This window comes from Enhydra lutris, unplaced genomic scaffold (assembly GCF_002288905.1).
Source record: "Enhydra lutris kenyoni isolate GAN:26980312 unplaced genomic scaffold, ASM228890v2 scaffoldscaffold8, whole genome shotgun sequence".
NCBI lineage: Eukaryota > Metazoa > Chordata > Mammalia > Carnivora > Mustelidae > Enhydra > Enhydra lutris.
Window position 1 is genome coordinate 39,719,030 of NW_019154092.1, and position 20,602 is coordinate 39,739,631.

The 20,602-nt window shown below is 50.6% G+C and overlaps 1 protein-coding gene across 1 annotated transcript in view; it reads right to left on the bottom strand.

The window, feature by feature from the left end:
- The window catches only part of LOC111142652 (lipoxygenase homology domains 1), a 151,372-nt gene extending 131,567 nt beyond the window's left edge, over positions 1-19,805 (bottom strand). The window contains exons 1-4 of the mRNA XM_022495969.1: positions 19,679-19,805; positions 13,469-13,583; positions 7,058-7,138; positions 4,895-5,079 (exon numbers count right to left, since the gene is read on the bottom strand). Of these exons, the coding sequence (XP_022351677.1) occupies positions 4,895-5,079; positions 7,058-7,138; positions 13,469-13,583; positions 19,679-19,805 (508 nt within the window). The remainder of the gene's footprint in view (positions 1-4,894; positions 5,080-7,057; positions 7,139-13,468; positions 13,584-19,678) is intronic.
- Positions 19,806-20,602: the final 797 nt, after the last annotated feature.

Below are 20,602 nucleotides of genomic sequence, written 5' to 3' on the forward strand. Positions count from 1 at the left end.
AAATGGGAATGGGGAGCCATTATTTTATGGGGACAGTTTCAGTTGGGGAAGATGAAGAAGTTCTGGAGATGGATGGTGGTGACAGTCGTACAACAATGTGAAATTACTTAATGCCACTGAATTAGACATTCAAATGGTTAGACATAACAAATGGTTAAGATAATGAATTTCATGTATGTTTTACTGCAATAGTAATAGTTTTAAAAAGGAAGTAGGTTGATGGAGTCAGGGAGGCGTCTGCACTCTTCTGGGGAGGCCCCATCTGGAACACTGTGTACTCATCTAGGAAGTCCATTCTTGGGGAGCACTGGCAAACCAGAACTGCTCAGGGAGGCAGGCTGGACATGTGCCCCAAGAGGAGAGGCCAAGAGCAGCCTGTCTTCACGCGGCTGAAGGGCAGACAGGAAGACGTACAGGGCGTTTGTCAGCAGTGGACTGCAACAGACAAGACTGTCTGGGGCTTAATTTCCGGCAGATCTTTCTGACAACCAGTGCCACTTAGCACTGGAATGGCTGAGCTCGGTGATTGGGAGCTGTCTACCGCTCAAGAAGGCTGGATTCAAGCCAAGGTCGGAGAAGCAACCGGTGTGGACACACACGGTGAAAGGGATCCCTGTGACCATAGGAGACTGGTCCCCCTGCCCTCCATGAGCCCTAGCTGTGAGCCCTCAGGCCCTGATCTCTTAGGGACCAGGCTGATTGCCCTGCCCAGGGAACAGGCAGGAAGCCTATTCTGAGAATTAGGAGCCCTGCATCCTAGTACCAGCTCCATCCGTGGTCAGCTGCTTGATATTAGATGAATCACCCCCTCTCTGAGCATCAGTTAATTCATCCGCGTAACCAACACCTGCCCACCCTCCTTCACCTTGCCTCCCCCAGAAATATGGTAAGGATGGAATGAAGCCAGGAATCAGGAAGAGGAGAACCCATGTATCTTACAAGCTCTCCACTCTCCTCCCCTCCTCCCCATTTCTACTTTCCCTTCCTCACAGAACAGGGCTGGTAGTGCTCCCCAGCATACATTTTGCACGCTACTGGCAGCACATGGGATGCTAATGGTGATACAGGAGGGTTATCTACTGTTGTGTATGTTTTGATACGTGCTGATGTATACCTGATATTTACAGCAAATGATAACAGGTGTTCTTTTTTATGATAGCAATACGCACTTTCTTTTTAAAATACACTTATAAGACAATGGTAAGTTGTCAAAAGTGAGCTTAAGAAGAAGAATAAGTAAGTAATAAAGAAAGTTGTTGTACTTGTATAAAGCAAAAATCTTGAAGATGGAATGTGAGTGGCTGGGGTTTGGAAACCTCCAGTGGTGGAAGGGACACAAAAACCTGTCTCCCCATGTCCAGCAATAGATCCCCAAGACCTGGCAATCAGACACAGAGGAAACCAAAAGGTGAAATGTTAGGGTTGGCCCTGATGCCCGGTTTCCTTAAGGTGTCAGATGTAGAGATTTTGACCAACCAACTGGGAACCACTGAGAAACTGAACTTGAATCTGGGATCTTCCATCCACACAACTCTGAGTTGGCCGTCGTCCACCCCCTTCTTTTGCAATGTCCTGTCCCTGTTTTTTTCTCATGCCCACCTTTGTCAGAGTGGGCTCTATGAAAGAAGAGAGTGACCCTGACCAGGCATCCACCCCAACATCTTGGGAATATCTGGGGCACTTTCTCACATTTAAAGAGAACCCCAGAGAGGTAAAAGTTATCTCCACGGCAAAAGTCAGGCACTGCGCCGTGCAGGGCAGGTGACACATTTGTCTAAGGCAGCAGGCCAAAAGCGCCACAGCTCACCAGCACCCACAGGCAGGGCGAGCTCCCCTCATGTCTGTGTCTTTAAGCATGTTATACGAGATCCCCTATGGAGGAACCATCTAGAAACCTGATCAAGGTCCAGCCCCTCCACCTTGGCCACTATCTGCTGATCAGCACAGTCAAAGGGTCAGTCGGTCAGCATAGAACACCTATCCTCCCTAAAGAGCAGGAATGAAAGAAGCTTCCAGCTAATTATCAGTCAGAACATCAGAAGACGGTCCTGGGAGTGGGGGGAGGGGAGCAAGGCTACCCAACTAATGATCCACCATCTCTTGGAGGGTCATGAAGAGGTGAAATATACACTTAAAATGTCCCCTTCTATTATGGCTCATATCCCATGTCTTAAAGTATTCTCATCTATCAAACTGCGTGGACGAAGAAATAATTATCTTCCCCATTTGGATCATCAGAGACCTTCCGCAGCAACCAACCATCCAGTTGGTATAATCCCAGGGGAAAAGCAAAGAGAGTTAAACTTTTGTTTACCAGCGCAGTCCATTGAATATTCGAAGATCCCCTTTTTCATTCCCTCTTCCAGAATCCAGCCTGGAAATACTAAAAGTCCAGTGCCCTCCTACTCAGAAAAGGGCGGGGGGCCCAGGTGGTCTGAATGATGGACGACGTCAGCGGGTCTTGTCTTTCCCTCAAGGCAAGAACACTACCCTGGGTGATTCTCCTGGAAAGTTGGAGAACCATGGAGTGATGCTAATTCATTCTTTTTTTTTTTCTTTTTTAAAATTATTTATTTCTTTTCAGCGTAACAGTATTCATTGTTTTTGCACCACACCCAGCGCTCCATGCATGCTAATACATTCTTAATGGTGACTTTTCAGAAGCTCTTCCAACAGAGGAATCCTGGATTTTCATGTGGCCAAAGCAAAAGGTGGAAGTAGGAACTAAATGGTGGGAAAAGACCCAAAAAAAGGGGGGCCTAAGAGCGGAGAGGAAGATAGCCAGCTTGACAACTTGCTAAGGATTGATCCTAGTAAAGAGACTGGATCAAGAATCAAAGAAAAATCCTCTTTGGGAAAAATCTATGATATTCACCCCAAGTGAGAAGACATGCATGGGGCTTGGGTAGACAATTCTCTCACTCTCTCCCTTCTCTCTCTCACTCTCTCTCTCTCTCTCTCTCTCACACACACACACACACACACACACACACACACACACACACACACTATAAATAACCAATAAATGTATAAAAAATATCCAGCCTCACCAATAACCAAAGAGATCACATCACAAAGTCCCTGTTCCTATCCAGTTAGAAAATTAAACAGTACTAAGTATTGAGGGTGAGGAAAGTGGGCGCTCTTGCACAGCTGGTGGGATTGTGCACTGATGCACCCTTTCTAGGACAGTTCTAGGACAGAAATGCCCATTAAAGTCTTAACCATGTGCATTATATTTGACCTATATATTCTATTTAGGAATTTATCCGAAGGAAAAACTCATTAGTCTGTGCAAAGATTTAGGTGTATTGTTTATAGTAACAGTAAAATTGCAGAGGAGGACACAATGTAAATCAGACAATAAGGGGTTCAGTGAGTCAAAGGTGGTACCTGCCTACCCCAGAGCACTCCACAGCCATGGCAAGCAGGAGTGTCGAGCAGTATTTAAAGACACAGAAACAAACATGCTCTAAAACAGGATGTTGGACTAGCCCATTCTTTCAAACTATACACACATGGAAAAGACTAGATATGAGTGCACAAAAATGTCACCAGGGATGTTTATCTAGGTGATAGAATTACAGGTATTCCGTTCTTATGTCTGCATGTGTCTCTGTTTTATAAATTCTCTACAATGATCAAATTGGCTTTTGCTATGAAGAGAAAGATCAACAACATATCTTTTCAAGAAAAGAAGCAGTGGGGGTGCCTGGGTGGCTCAGTGGGTTAAAGCCTCTGCCTTCAGCTCAGGTCATGATCCCAGGGTCCTGGGATCAAGCCCCCCACATCGGGCTTCCTGCTAAGTGGGGAGCCTGTGTCCTCCTCTCTCTCTGTCTGCCTCTCTGCCTATTTGTCAAATAAATAAATAAAATATTAAAAAAGAAAGAAAGAAAGAAAAAAAGAAAGAAAGGAAGGAAGAAACAATGACTTTGCAAGTTATGATGATGGTGGCCACAGAGGAATGAGGCAAGTTCAAGGTCAGCTGGAAGGTAGGAAATCAAAGGCTGACAGTGGGACATGGGATATGTTTTATTCTGCCCAGATGGGTTGCAAGAGAGGATGGAATTTGGAGACCACAGGGCACATGCTGGAAGACAGAGTCTAAGGAGGGCGTCTGCCTTTGCTGAGTGACCCTGGCAAAGTCACTTCTCCTGGCTATCAAATGCCTTTCTTTCCAATGGTCCATGACTCTCTGCAAGCAAGGTGTTATGATGGTGGTACCCACGTGTGATTTCTCCCTTTCTGGAAAGGCAGATGTGTCCAATATGAGGCGAGGTGAGGTCAGAGCTTTAAGGGACAAAAGTGTGATAAAATAGGTCATGGGATATGGTGTGTGTGTTTACATGATTTGTCCCCCTGCCTCCTGTTGAGCTGAAACAACTGAATTTAAGGCCTCTGGCCAGAGATGCACTTGAAATTAGTTGTTCCCTTCCTCATAAAACCAGTTAGAGATGGAACATCTTGATGGAGCCCTGGACGGGGGGTTCTGATTCCCATCCGCCATGCCCTGGCCAGAGCTCCCCTTCTTTTGGGCATCAGAAGAACGGCAAAGAAATAGGAAGACAGGGAAAACTGCCTTTGACCTCAGAGAGGACTCTCGGTGGATACCCATCAACCAGAGTTATTAAAAACACAGGATATGCTCAGAACTGAGCCCACCCCTCCAACAGGCCTCCAGGTCCTCTCACTTTTCCCCATCCCCAGAGCCCCCAGAGCACATATGCTTGCTCTTGGGGAAGCCACGTGAAGAAGATGGGGCCTCAGCCAAACCCTGGCCAATAAGAAGACTCTAGAGGAGTGGCAAGAGGACAGGGAACTGCCCAAAGCAAGAGAGAGGCACAGGCCAGCCCTGGCAGGGAGGAATGGCAGGCAGGCCAGCCTTGGCACTGACCTCGGGGCATGTCCATGGGGTCGAAGCTAGCTAGCAGGTCACGGCACCACTGGCGGTCTCCTTCCACCTTGCTCAGCCAAGTGTTGCAGTTGAAGTAGTAGCGGAGGTGAGGCCGCTTCATGTCGGTCACGATCACACGATCCAGGTACCAGCTGGCGTTCAGGCCTGTGTTGTCATGCTCCATCCTGGGGCGGAAGCAGACACCCACACGTCATTGGCCGAACAGAGACGACACCCATTCCACACTAGAATACCCAGATGTTCACTCCAAAGAGGGGTGCCATCATTTAGTTCTTGTGGTTGCGTTACCCCTCGAGCCTCATCTCCCAAATGGGAATACCGTGCAAGGTCGAATCACCAGCAGGGTCATAGCACCTTCCACAGAAAATCCAGGATTGCCCAGGACCATCTTGAGCTTCCCTTCCCTCCCTGATCTCCAGACCCCAGACCGCCCCCCAAAGATACTCGCCTTAGTCCTACCACCCAGACAATCCCCCCGGCCATCTAGACTGATGTTGACCCGTGGAAGTATCACCTGAGCTGCACATGTGGGCCACGTACATAAGCTTAGATTTTCTAGTAGCCGCATTAAAAAAGAAGCAAAGGGACAGGTGAAGTTCATCTAAATAACGTATTCTATTTCATCCACTTATTATTTCAACATGTGACCATGCGAAAATTTGCTAATAAGGTATTTGACGTTCTTTTCTTTTACTAAGTTTTCAAAAATCTGGTGTGTTTCTTTTTTTTTTTTTTAAAGATTTTTTATTTATTTATTTGACAGAGAGAGATCACAAGTAGACAGAGAGGCAGGCAGAGAGAGGGAGGGAAGCAGGCTCCCTGCTGAGCAGAGAGCCCGATGTGGGACTCGATCCCAGGACCCTGAGATCATGACCTGAGCCGAAGGCAGCGGCTTAAACCATTGAGCCACCCAGGCGCCCCATCTGGTGTGTTTCTATACGTCCTATGCATCTCAGTTTGGACCAGCTGCATTTCAAGTGCCCAGAAGCCACACGTGTCCAGGGGCTGCTGTATTGGGCGACGTAGATCCTCACTCTTCAAAGTCTGGCCTCCCAAGTTCCCCTCACTTCTGGCAGTCCCACTCGTGCTTTGGCAGCCCCAACTTTTCCTCTGAGGTCAGTTTCTCCCCCAGACCTTCACCTCTGGATGGCCTCACTTTGCGCCAAGCATCTCCTCCCTGCCGGTCGTAGTGAGGCCTTACCTTCGCTGTTTGTGGGACAAACACAGCTCAAGGCAGCACAGCCCTGATGGACCCATGTCACACATGACATACATGAGGGTGCAGACCTCTGCCTGGCAGTAGGACCTCAGAGTACTGGTTGCCTTTCCCCACACCAACACCCTCTCCCCGACCATCCTCTTCCCTGTTTTGTCATCCCCCACCCCCCACACACACACAAAGCCAGTGCCAGGGCTCTCCTATGTCCCTTACTTCCTCAGGAAAGTTTATGGTCCTATACTTTCTAGTGGGAGGTAGATAAAACAGGACTCAACCGAGGAAGCATTTGACCCTAGCCTGGGGGCAATCAGACCACACGTGACCTTGACCTCCTGATAAATGGGAATGAACTTGAATGGGCCTGGGTAGTAGAGAGGGAGGGGGGAGGCTCTGCCTTGACAGCCAGGCTGATAGAGTTCTCCCTCCCCATATGCTCACACCAACACCCCCAGAGGGACAAGCTCTCTGTCACGAGGTGTCCTGCAAAGTGACTTGGCATTTCTAACCTTTGCTGAGCGCTACTGTCTAAGCACTAAACTGTTGAGTCCTCACTAACTCATTATTACAAGTGAGGGAAGTGGGGCTTGGAGAAGAACTTCCTGAAGTCCCACAGCTAGCAAATGACGGGGCAGACGTTTGAACCACAGCAATCTGGACTCAGAGAGTCCGCTCCTGATCACCGTGCTGGTGCCTCTCAGAGCCGATTTCCCAAGTTTGTGAGACATTGTCTCAAACTGTCTTCATCCAAAGAAGTGAATCTCTAATGGGAAAGTTTAGGGTGGGAGGGAAAGATCTGGGCCTTTGGTCACCCCTGAAATGACATCAGGGGGTAATCAATACTTAGAAAGCGTCAGTAGTGATGTTAGTTCCTAATCTACTGGACTTCCTCTCAGTCCCTCCCTGGTCAGAGTTCAGATTCCTACCTGATTTTGTAGATGAGGCCCACATTGTTGGTCCTCACCCGGAACACGTCAACGTTGGCTTTCTCGAAGGCAGATTCACTCCTACAATGAACGTGCACAGTTAGCACAGATCTGCACTAGGCTCACAAGCCCAGGAGGAGAGCCAAGGGCTGGCATCCCCCTTCTTCCTCCACCATCCCAGTTCCGGGAAGAGCTACGAGCAACCGCTCCCATTCCGAGATTCCTTCCTGACAGAGGGCAAGGGCGGTTGGTATCCGCTCCTTGTTTTCATAGTCAAGTTCTCCTGGGATGCCTGTCGTGTGTCGCTAAGACAAGTATGGCGGGCGGTATCAGCCCCATTTTACAAACAGGGAAAGTGCTGGTTGGTAGCAGAGCTGGGACCAGAACCCAGATCTCCAGAGTCATGACCCAGTGGGCTCTGGTTGCTCTGGGTTGGGACAGTGGAGGAGGAAGGCAGGCACAGTGAATGCATGGTGCTCTCGGTCTGCAGGCGCTCAGGCCTCTCCTCACTCGCCTTGCTTTTGCTTGGGGGAGTTGCAATGGCAGCCCCAAGCAGATGCAGACCTTGGGTGGTGGCCCACGGTCCTGCTATTCCAACAAGAAAGGAAACACTCAACCCAAACAGCAACCAGGGGAGTCAGGTGGTGAGGGAATGCATATCGAGCATCACACAGAAGGTGTGAACAGAGGCAAGTACACCTGAGAGGTTCCTCAGCGAGCTGCCCAGGTGAATCCAAACTCAGGTGCATCCTGGATTCCATCCAGCTTACATGCAGGAGGCCCGGGGCGGGCTTCCCACGCAGTCCTTTGGGAGCAGAAGCCGGGATCTCGTGCGGACACTGCTGCATCCTCTGTATGGGCCGGGACCCTGCCCGTGGAGCCTGCTCATGGCTCTTCCTGCCCCCACAGTGCAGGCCTCACAGGTCCGGAGAGCTGTGGACCTCCCACCGGGCTCCCAGCCGGGGCTCCCGGCACCATCACACAGCCCCCGGGAAAAGAAAAGTGTAGAACACACATGCCTATTTATTGGCCAGATAAAGAGGGAGGTGAAGAGCCTTCTGTCCAAGGCAACAAGGCTTAGACTCTCTCAGCCACAGAAGGCTTGTAAGGTCCTATGGACTGGGACGCTGTGGGCCTGCAAACAGACCCACTTTGGCAAACAGTCCGTCCTGAGAAGTCTCCTGAAGGTGGGCACACGGTGAGGCAGGAGGCCTCCGGCCCTCCCAAAGCAGGCAGAGATCATGAAGTCAGGTGACAAGCGTACACAGGGGCAGCCTTGTCAGGGGACAAGTAGAGGTCCGGCCACAGAGGGTGGGAAGGAGAAAATGCTAGAAATTTCTGGATTTCTGCTCGAGGGAAAGGACCCATTTGCAGGCTCGTTGCATATATCTGTCAGAGGCTTACTTCCAACAGTGACTAACCACACAGCCCACGTCGCATTACAGTCAAAGCCGTCGTGTGCCATGGTGTGAAACACACGTGAACATGGTTCTGTGCCTCAGGATTGTGTGAAAGAAGTGAATAGGAGTTATTTTCTGTTTCAACATGAGACAACAAGAGACAATTTTTGACCAGACAAGAGTGTCTCTATCTCTACATCGACCCAAGAAAGAGTGGCCCTGGGAAGAGCTGCGGTTGAATGCCATGCAGCCATCAAAAACTCCTGTTATCAAAGAGGAGTTAATGCAGCAGATACAGGCTTACGATAGAGGCATAAAAGAAAAAGCAGATTAAAAATAGAATGTATGACCAGAACGACCAACACAACAGGATACCAACTGCACTTAAAAGCAACAGACTGGAAGGATTTATTCAAAAACATCACGTCTAGATGGTAAGACTACTATGAAGTGATGGTGGTTTATTCTTGTCTGTGTACATTTCCGAAGGGAGTGCGTCATGATTTGCCGTCACAAATATGGTGCAGTCCCATTTCCTCAGCCCCCGCCCCCTACTCCCCACGGCCTACGGCCCCCTGGCGTGAATCCTTGGGGACAAGTCTGAGGATGGTCAGGCTTCACCTGCTGTGGGGCCTGGAATTGGGGAAGCAGCCAATGCCGATGAGCAGGGAGAGAAGGGGGCGATTTGAAAGGAAAGCAGCTGGAGTCCTGGGAAGCCTCTGACCACAGCCCCTTCTGAAGAAGCTCTGACAGCTGCCTTTGACCTTCAGAAATGCCCTATGGCCTTGACCAGGTGGCCTGTGAATTCAGACATCCCAGTGTGTTTGTTAATAGTCAACCATGGTGTACTGTCCTGCAGAAAACAAATGTTCAAAAGCAAGGTGGAAGGAGGAGACCAGGAGAGAAAGGTCTACCAGGATGGGCAGAGGGTCTCAGGACCCCAGCGGAAGGTTCCAGCATGTCACAGGATGTGGAGCAATTGTCCATGGAGCTCATGTGACGGGGACCAGCATCTCCCTGGCCGATGAGAGGAAGGCCTTCTGGGGCCCAGGGCCTCTCCCTGGTAGAAGGAAGGGAAGGACTGAAGAGACACACCTCCCCGGACAGTCTTCTTCCAGAGAGGGGACACAATAATCCCAAACAAGCCCCAGCTGCCACCTGCCAGGACAGATTCTGAAATTCCTGCTTCTGGGAAGTCAGAATGCAATAGAGGTTGATTTCAGAAAACTGACTGGAGGCGAGAGAGAAGTACCAAGGGCCAGATAGTCCCCTCACAAAGGAAACATTAGAGATGCAGACTTCCTCATGTTTCCTTGCGGGAGGCTGTGGCTTCCCCATGGCTCCTGGTCGCTCAGCAAATGAAGGCTAATGCAGTACACAGCCCCCTCCCTGGCCGAGCCTACCCATTCAGTGGGGACCCCTACCCAGGAAAGCCTATAAAGGCTGCACAGGGCATTTTAGCCACCAACATGGCCAAGCTAGGGGGCTAAAATGCCAGGCATTCTCTGACACTCAGATGGTGAATTCTCCACGGGAGAACCATGTTCCCGAAGATGCATGAGATCCCATCCTTTTGCCATATTCTGGACATGTGACCCAGGGCTGGGGGTGGTCCTGGGTGACAGGGAAGGGCACCCAGAACATGGGACCTTCCTCTGGGAGCCACGTGGCTGTTGACATTCAGCTGGTGTGGGGTCTGGGAGGAGGTCAGCTGGCAGGGGATCAAAGTGAACGTGCCACGCTCTTTGCTGCCTAACAGAGGACCTGGTATGTACCGAGGAGTCAGACACTAGACCATGAGGGTCAGAACAGTCAGCATGTTAACATCAGGCGCCAAATAATTGGGCAGAATTCATTTGTATTGGGAAGTAAACATTCTGTTGGGCCAGGTGGGAGACAGGTGAAGTCCCAGGGCACGGGAGAAAAGGCAGAAGACAGAGCAGGAACAGAGGGGAGAGAGAAAAAAGAGGGTGCAGGAGACACAGGAGAGGAAGGTGGGGTGTGGGAGTGTGGCCAGACGCCGTGGAGAAAAGCAGCTGTGGGAAATTCCAGGGAGGCAGTGGCTTCATCTTCAGACGATGGGGTCTGTCTAGGATTCCATTTCAAACTGTTTGCATTGCTGTGCTGGGCACCCGCTCTGGTGCCCCGAGTATCGGGGAAGTCTATACACTCAAGAACACCTTGTAGCCTCTCTCTCTCTCTCTCTCTCTCTCTCTCTCTCTGTGTGTGTGTATGTGTGTGTAAAGCGAGGAAAGGGAGCTTAGTTTCAGTTGACACACGAGTTGGCTTTGGGGTCACACCGAGTAGTGAGGAGGGAACAGCAGCCCACAGTGAGCCAAGAGACTGGGAGCCAGACCCCAGGGCAGGGGTGCGGGCAAAGGGTGGGCTGGAACACCTCCATCTCAATGTCATAGAGCAAGGTGACCTCTGCGGCCCTCACATCTGGGGTCCTCCAGTAGCCTGGAAGTCCTTGGAAAGTGGCGCTCAGCTCCCAGGCCCAAGGTCTCCGTCATGAACTGAAGGCATCTTAGATGGCGAGGAGTGTGTCTTTGCCATTCTCTCTGCAGACACTTCCCTGGATCTTACAGAGACCAAATTAATCTTTCCCGGGCATGTTGTAAGTTGGGCCCCCACTGATCAGCTTGTAAGCAGGGCCTTCTAAGACCCGGTCCTCCCCTCCCAGCCCCTTGCTGCCTCCGTGTGTCTGCAGGCTCTTCCCTGTGGTCTGAAGTACCCTTCCCCTGTCCCCTCTCATCTGGGTCTTTTTCACCACCCAAGGCCCAGATCACCTGCTCTTCCCTGTGAAGTCCTGCTCTGGCAGCCCTGACCGGTAACACTGAGCTCTGCCTGTTTGCAAGCCGCTGGGAGAGGGGCTGGAGGGACAAGCCGGCCACCCCTTGAGGTCCGCCTCACCTGGCACCCCTCTGCACATCACCTCTCCAGCCTCCCAGGACAGATAGCAGAGGCTACAAAATGAGCCCCACCTCTAAAATCACCTGCTCCCCCTGGGCTCCTACAGAGCCTTCCAGGCCAGCCCGACTGGGGTCCTGGCCAGACCCGTGCCCTTGCTCCCCAGCCCAGAGCACAACACAGGTACGGAGAGACCCACTGAGTCACAGGGAGGGAGTGCCCATTTCTGTCCATGGGGCTGGCGTGGAGATGCTGGCCGATGTGTGACACCTGGAGGCCTCCCTGCCCTGTCCCTCTCTCTGCCGTGATGCAGGCTTCCCTTCTGCGCTGGGAAGGAAGGCTGGAAGGAAGGCTGGAATTCAGGCTCCTGGGAATGGGGACTCATTGACAAACCTTCCTCCTGGTTTATGAAAGGTGACTCTGAGGCCTTCTTGGGAGGCTGTTTTGACAGAAGAAAATAGTGAGGCGGGGAAGAGTGAGGGTACTAGGTGCAGAAAGTAGGAAAAACAGCAAGGAACCACCGTGAAAGGAGAAAAGGGTTCTTCTCGTTTAAAAGAGGCAGGCTGGGGACTCCAGAAACCACCCTGGCTGATTTCCTAGAGCTTAGTGGCTTCTCCCTAGAATAGTGCGCTGGGTGGGGAGGGGGGTCACATGGCAAAGAGGATGGACATTTCATGTCTTCTCTTTACCGTGCCCACATCACTGGAGAGAGAGACTTCCGCAAGCCAGTCACTCCACAGAGTAAGCGGTACAAGAAGACGGGTACCCTGTTCTGCGGAAATGGACAAAATCAGACGTTAAACCTGCCTCGATGGGGCCACATTTAGACCACAGCCCACGCTCAGGGCAAACCTGGGATGCAGGGCTGGGTCAGTCTTCGAAGCACAGAGTTCGGGGATATCCTGGACTGGGGGCCCCACCCCTCCACAGCCTCCCCTACTGCCCCCCCCACCCCCCAGGAGGTCACAACCTGGAGGCTCAGGAAGCCTGCAGGGGAAGCTAACACACACCCTCTGGGCCGCAGGGCCCATGCTCGAGGAAGGTGTCCGCATCACCTGGGGTTTGAAGACCAGCTTTACCGTCTAGAAGCTCCATGGCTCAGAGTTATTGGCCCCTCTTCTCTAGGTCTCAGTTTCCCCATGAATGAGTTGAAATAAATGTAGTGGATTTTCACATTTTTCTTGGCTATAGAACTCTTGGCACAAATGAAATCTGACTCAGAAACTCAGTGGGCAAGGCAACCATAAATCGGGCTGCTCTGGAGGAAGGGAGGATAGGGGTACAGCGGGCTCAGAACCAACGGACCCATCCCCCGTTCCGTTCAGCACAGACTGAGAGCCAGCTGCCTACGACATTGCGGCCGCCCCTAGACAGCCTGGGGATTGCAGAACTCCGCTAAAGCAGCCCACATTCTGCTCTGGGGGTATCCGTGTATGCACGCGTGTGTTCGGGGGAGAGGATCAAAACCAAGAGGCAGCAGCCCTGCTCTTAATGAATTACAAATGACACAGGCGCATACACACGAACACACACACAGAGCACGTCTACAGAAACACACGTGCACAAGTCCCCACACAGGAGTCCGTGTGTGTGTGCGCTAGCTCACAGGCAGGTGTCGTGTGGTGCTGGGCCCTAGGAGAGACACAGGTCAGAGCATTTTAAACTCCTGGCTCCTTTGAATGCATGGTTTTGTTTCCTCCTCTCAGCTGTCCTGTGAGGTTCCTAAAAGGGGGATGATCCCTCCTAGATGCTAGAGGAGGGAGCCAAGGCTTTGGATGTGAAGAGGTTTGGCCAAAGTGACATGGCAACTATGTGGTAAAGCTGGACCCAGACCCAGGGTTCCTGGTCCCATATCAAGGGACAGCTAATAGGATTCTTGGGAATTCTGAGATCCGAAGTAAGTATTACTTCACACGAAAACCAACAGGAAGGTTGATAGGAGATCACTGGGAAGGACCTGGTTGGCATGAGGTCTGCTGTTAGCAGAGGCCTTGTGCCACTTAATATGCCTGTGGCTACACAGGTCTTCTCCCTGGCTTCTAGAACTGCATTAATCCCGAGTAACAGTCGACGATCCCACCAAGGCCAAGTCGGTACTCACTTGCTGGTGAGATGGAGCTTGGGAGAGAGCCCATTCTCTCCAAAAAGGGTGATGAAGACATTGGCATCTGTCCCTGCACCACGAACGTCCCCTGTGGCTGTGACCACCTCGTACACTGGAGGAGAAAAGAGGACAGGTTGCAGGCTTATCAGAAAACCCAGAATCCTACATGGGCTTGAAGAAGCCATAACTCCTACCAGCTCCTCAGGGGATACCCAGCCAAAAGGTCTCTATAAACCCCTGGTACAGCCCACAAGCCTCTGAGCCAGGGTCAGACCCACACCAAGTTCTCCTGTAAGACCAAAACCTCCTATTTAATGGTGCACACTCATTTTACAGGTAAGGAACCTATAGACGGGGGAAAGCCCAGGTCACACACCACCCAGTGTCATCACTGGAGCCAACCCAGGGCCTCTGGACCTAGTCTGTGACCTTTCCAGCACAGCACCTAGACACTTCCTAGATACGGCCTTCAGAGCCTGCACCTGCTCTCACATTCCTCTCTGTCCTCTATGAACGCAGTTGCATTGTCAGCCCTCACCTCCCCTGACCTCCTGAGCACTATCATTACAGTCCCAGGAAGAGCTGTCCCAGAGCTGAGTGACGCAGAGCTTCATCAGGGCTCCCTTCTTGGCAGGGACACAGATTTCCCCTCTCTTTGGTTCCTAGAAGCTTGTACTGTTTGCTTTTGATGCCTTTTCTTTGAAGTCCCTGGTTCGGATGAAGATCCTGATCACAGCACCGTGAGGGAAGAGAGGAGGAAGTACATTTGCACAACTCCTTGTCTCCTGTGATAAACAAATCCTGAATTCTTCCTCATCTGCACCACAGGGGTGTCTGATCTGTAGACAAGCCTTGGATTCCTCCTTGGGAAAACTCCAGGACCTAAAGAGTTGCCCACATGGCTTTGCATGTACACAGGGGCATTTCCAAACTGAATGTCCACAGAAGAATGAGCAGCGTGGTAGAAATTCCAGAACCACATCACATGAGAGAAGACACAGAGGCCTGGAGATGCATGGTTTGGAGAAAAGGAGAGTCTGGGGTACAAGAGAAGTGAGGAAGCTACCTCAAGGGCACACAGGTCCTTCTTAAATAGCATACTGGCAATTAAAAAAAATTGATAAATTGAGACTTACTGAAATGAAGCCCATTATCTGAATGAAAAGGCAAGTCACAAACTAAAAGATACCTGGGAATGCATACACCTAACGAAGGACTCAGGCTCAGAAGAGGTAAAGAATTCACACAATCAATAAGGAAAAGAGGTACCGCACTCTTTTTTGAATGGGCAGCAAATTGTTTAAAGATAAACACACAATTACCATAAGATCCAGACATTCCACTTTTAGGTATTTACCCAAGGGGAATAAAAATAAAACATGTCTACACAAAGACCTGCATACAAATGTTCATAGCAACTTTATTCATAATAGCTCTAGACTGGAAACAACCTAAATTTCCAACCACAGATGAACGGATAAACAAGTTGGGGTATATCTGTACCATGAAAGACTACTCAGCATCAAAAGGGAATGTACCACCCTCATATGTGATAGAGATGAATCTCGAGCAGGTTATGCTGAGCAAAAGAAGCCAGACACAAACTCTATGCACCGTAATGTTACTCACATGAACCTTTAGGAAAGACTAATCTACTTTAACAGAAAGCAGAACATGGTTGCCCCGGGAACCATGCGGAGGGAATTGACTGAGGAGGGGCACAGGGACCTCTGGGAATAATGTAAATGCTATATGGTTGTACAGATGTGTACGTATGTCAGTGCCCATCAAACAGCACATTTAAAATAGGTGCATTTTATTATGAGGTCATTATATTTCAATAAAATTGTATTTCCGTAAAGTTGGAAAATGGGCAAAAGGCTTAAACAGGCATCTCCTAGGAGAAGATACCCAAGTGGCCACTAAGTATATGGAAGTGTGCTCAGCATCATTATTCCTCAGGGAAATGCAGATTGAAATTACAATGAGATACTACCATACACTCACCAGGATGGCTAAAATTAAAAAGACTGACAATACTAAGTGTTGACAAGAATATAGAGCCCCTGGCACTCTCGCACACTGCTGGTTGCGAGTGTAAATTGGTACAAACACCAGTAGCTAAACATATGCCCACTCTGTGACCCAGCAATTCTATTTCTAGTTACAAATCCAAAAGAAATGAGTCCATGTGTCCATCGAAAGATGTAGACAAGATTCATAGCAGCTTTATGCCTAATAGTTAAAAACTAGAAATAACACAAATGCCCACCAGCAACAGAATGGTTAAATAAAAGATGTATTTATAAAATACAATAGGATACAAAAAGAGCAAACTTTCTAGCAAGTCACAAAACAGGCAAATCTCTAAGGTAGAACGTTGAGTGAAAAAGAGGAGCTAGATACAAAAAATGTGTCTACTGTATGGTTTTGTTTATCTGAAACTCAAGAATGGAAAAAACTAACTCATACCAATGGAACCAGGAAAGCTGTTACCTCTGGAAAGGAGAGTGAGGGAATTTTCTGGAGCCTGGAAAAGTTCCATGTCCTGATCTGAATGTTAATTCCACAAGCATGCACATACATGAAAAGTCATCAGGCAGTACTTTTAGGAAAAGTTTTGTACTGTATATATATTACTCTTCAATTTAAAATTTTTAATTAAAAACTCAGTTCAGATAGCTGAAGAGACTATCATGTGGGGGCCAAATATCCCGTGGAAAACACAAGATTCTGTTTGGCTCCAGAGGGGAGGACACAAAGTGCACAGGGCTGCACAAAGAACTATTGAGGGCACCATAGGGTTCTAGCTCCAAGCCTGGCAAGCAGGAGGAGCACAATAAATAATTACCTGGGGGAATGAGTGAGCAAATGAATGAATCAATCAATCAATGAAATGAATGTAGACGACAGAACTAAACTGACCAATATTTGAATCCCAATTCTACCATTACTGACTGTGTGATTTCAACTAAACTTCTCACAGAGTCTCAATTTCCTCATCTCCGAAGTAGGAATAATTTCTTCCTTGAAGGATTATGAGAAGGATTAAATCAGATGAAACAAAAATTCCAGTGTTCATGCTCTCTGAGTCAAGTATTTCCACTTCTGGGAACTTAGCTTACAGACCCCCTTCCACAGTGAGATGAAAGATCTATGCTCCTTAAGTAGTAGACTGCCAGCATCATCACCATTACATCATCTCCTTCATGGTCATCACCATCATCATCATCACCATCATCATCATCATCACCATCATCGCTATCAGCATCTCCATCGTCAACATCAACTGCATCATCATCATGCCTGCCATTATCCCCATTAACAACATTCTCAGGGAGGCTGCCTTGGGATACTGTACCCCCAAAATGCTAGGCAACCCCTGTCTGGGATGGACCAGAGAAGAGCATCCCAGGGCTGGAAGTTTGTGCAGGATGGCCTCTGAGATCCGTTGTATCTCAGGTTCTGATATAAGTCACTCTCTTCCCCTAAGGGTCCTTAGGGGAAAGAGGAAAGAGACCAGTGCCCTGGGCTCAGCCTTCCCTCAGGGCACTGAGGGAGCCACTCTGCTACCTCCGGCTGTTGGTGAACTCCAGCGTAGCCTGGAGGTGGCCTGAGGAACAGAGAGGGAAACGTAGGCCTTTCTCCTTTTCCTTCCCCATCACACTCACCAAGAGTCTCCCAGTAATGCAACAACCCAGAGCTCAGGGCGAGCAGGAAACAAGTCATTCTAGAGAGTAGCAGTGACACGGCAGGTTTGGTGTGTGACTACCGTTAGTGTCACCCACATTTACTGCCAGTGACCTGCCCTGACTGAAGAGCCCGTGGGCCTGCATCTCTGAGAAATGTCAGTATGGCCCCCATCTTGGTTTGCTCCGTTCCCAAGTGTGTTCACCACAGTCAAGAGCAAGGACCAACCAGAACAGCTTGACTCAAAGTTTGAGTCTGCTACTTACTAGCTCTGTGATCTTGGGCAGGTTACTTAACTTCAGTTTCCTCATCTGAGAAAGAAGACAAGAATGCCACCTCGACCTTGGGCAGTCGTGAAGGTTACATCGGTTAGTATGAGTGGAGAGCTTCTCCATGTACCTGGCGCTCCCAGCGTCATCTGTGTGGTGGCCCTGAGGACGGAGTGGGGACTTGCCTTGGGAAAGGTTATTTGAACTTCTTGTTCTCTCTCCCACTTGTGACTTTGCTCAAGTCACTTAAGTTCCCAGGGCCTCAGTCCTTTGAAATGCAACTAATCCCATCTGCCCTGACTGTTCCCGGGAATCCTCAAGATTGAATGTGAGCATGAAAGTAAAAAGACTTCAGAAAGGGTAAAAAGAAGAGCAAACATGTGAGGGATCAGATAGTCACACAGGCACCCAGAGCCCCTGAACAGAAGTGGACAGGGTGGTGGCTCCTGGAGACTTGAGAATGCACTCCCCAGCAGCCACGTGTGCTAGGGAGAACACCCCAGAAGCTGAGAGTGCTTGTCAAGGGTGCTACATGCACACCAGCCGCAGTCCCCTCCCCACTCACTGGTTTGAGTTGGGGCGCCTGCACTGGGGCAAGGCAGTACCTGTGCTGGGGGAAGATGGCAATGCCTCACTTGTTCCAGGCCTGCCTTTCCTTCCCACAATGCCCCTCCCCACTCCAAAAGGCACCCAGAACACCATGCTGGGAAAGGGACCTCCGCTGAGCCACTGCCTTCATGTGATGACCACCTTCTCTGAGCCTGGGTCTGTGCTGGGAGCTGGGTGAGGAGGGAGGACAAATAAAGAGGGGCCCCAACTTAAAGCCTCTGCCTTCGGCTCAGGTCATGATCCCAAAGTTCTGGGATCAGGTCCCTCATCGGGCTCTCTGCTCAGCAGGGAGCCTGCTTCCTCCTCTCTCTGCCTGCTTCTCTGCCTACTTGTGATCTCTGTCTGTCAAATAAATAAATAAAATCTTTAAAAAAAAAAAAAGAGGGGCCCCACCTTCATGGGGGACAGGATGGTTGAGGTTCAAGAAGTTAGAAGCCCAACACGCCAGGCTCATGTGAAGCAACAGAACTATGAAAAAGTGGATATAGGTAAGGAACTCATGGTGGACTGGAATTAAGGAAGCCTTCATGGAAGAGGGGAAGCTGAGCTGGGCTTTCAGAGTCAAGATAGGAAGAGGGAGAAAGGGTTGGGTGAACAAGCCCATGGACAGGCACAGGGCAGGCATTCAATAGACATCTTTCGACTGAATGGATGAACGGGTGAATGAATGAATGAATGAATGAGTGGATGAATGGATGAACGGACAGACGGACGAATGGATGGACAGACGGATGGATGGATGGACGGACAGACGGATGGACGGATGGATGGACAGATGGATGGATGGATGGATGGATGGATGGATGGATGGATGAGTGAATGAATGAATAGGTGAGTGAATGAATGAATCTGGAGCTTCCAGGAACTAGTGAGCCACTTTGGAGTAAGCCCTGAGAATATAATGCCTTCAGGGACCAGGCCGGCAGCATCAGCGAGTGAAACAGATCTAGTCTGAGCAACAGGGAGCGGAGGAGAATGTGACAAACTGGTCGTCCATAGCCTACAGGCACTCACAGGCAAAATCTTTTAAAACATTTTAAAGACAAACAAACACAACCAAACCAAACCAACAAAACTCCTCTTTAGGCCAAAATGAACTCCTGGATCCCCAGTTCAGCCGCCTCTGGTTACTGCTCTGAAGCAGCCCCCATACCCCGCAGGGGAGGATGAGCCTGGAAGGACAAGCCCCAGGGTGCAGAGCAACAAATGCCCTCCCCACATGGGCCCCAGACCCCTTCTCCATCACCAGGGTGGCAGCAGGCCCCACCCCCACTGGGCAGGTGGTGAGGGGTCACGCCTCTTCCCCACACCCCTCCCCACACCCCACGCCCCTCTGCCTGAGCAGAGCAGGGGGCTCTGGGCCATCAGTCTGCAGGGTGGAGACCGGGCTGGAACTTGGCTCTTGGGATGTATAGGACCGGAGAGTGTGGGCACTGCGGGTCTAGTCCATTCCATGCCACTGAGATCTGTGTCTGAGGGCAGCTGGCCTTGACTCTGTACAGGGAACCATGGTTGAACACCCGCCCATTACTCCGTGTGATGGAGGACAGCCGCTGGGCATGAGGCTGCGTTGGAACCTGCCCTCCCTCCTCCGCACACGGGAAAGGGCCGTGTGTACCAGTCGGCCCGCGGTCCGCACCTTTGGCCTTGTAGTACTCGTGCTCTAGCTCCTCTTCATCGTCCTCCGAGGCGTAGTTCAGCAGCTCCTCCTCATACAGGGCGAGAAAGTCAATGTCCTTCTTTCTCCTCTTTTTCTTCTGGGGCATCGTTTTGCCGGCTGCCCCTTCTCAGCACTTGTGGACTCACAGCGCCCACCTTCTCACACTTTCTCGGCCCCAAGGTCTTTTCTCCCTGACCTCCTGTGCCCACCTCTGGGTGGTCCAGAGCCCACACTTGGGTTCCCTGTGTCCACAGCCTGTTCCTGCCTCCTCTCCTCTCTGGCAGCGGAACAGAGCCTCAGTGCCCTATCTCTGTCCTTCCTGTCCCTGGCCCCTCTCTGTGTCCCCCGGTCACCTCCTCCTGCACCTGCCCCGGGGTTTCTCCTTGGGCCTTATCTCTTATTCATGGGGACTGAGGGCAGCCTGTCCTCCTTACCCCACCCCCTCTCCTCCCTTCAGGGAGAATCAGGTGACATCAAGCCCTTGGCATCTTTTTCCCACCTGGCTTCACAGCAAGGGGGCCCCCTGGGGCCCCTCCAGGTCACCCCATGGACAGCTCGGGGCCTCCCCCATGGAGGTCCCCCTAACTTCCGAGCATTCCACGGCTGTGAACAACGTCCCCAGGGCCTGGGGCCTTCCTGAGGAGGGCGGGGCCCCAAATCCTCCAAGCTCCCAGAAGTCTGCGGCCTCCGTTTCTCTCCATTATTCATGACCTCTCCTCACCTTACGAAGCAGGCAAGGCTCTTACTAGATCCTTCTCGTTCCATCTCTCTGCTTCTGTCTCCTTGAGACTGCTGGCTTCTGGAAGAGACCATTTGGCGGGCAGAGACCTGCTGCCCTTCAGAGACACTGCTCAGAGCGGCACTCTGACAATCCACAAAGCATTTTCTGAGCCATGAGTTCCC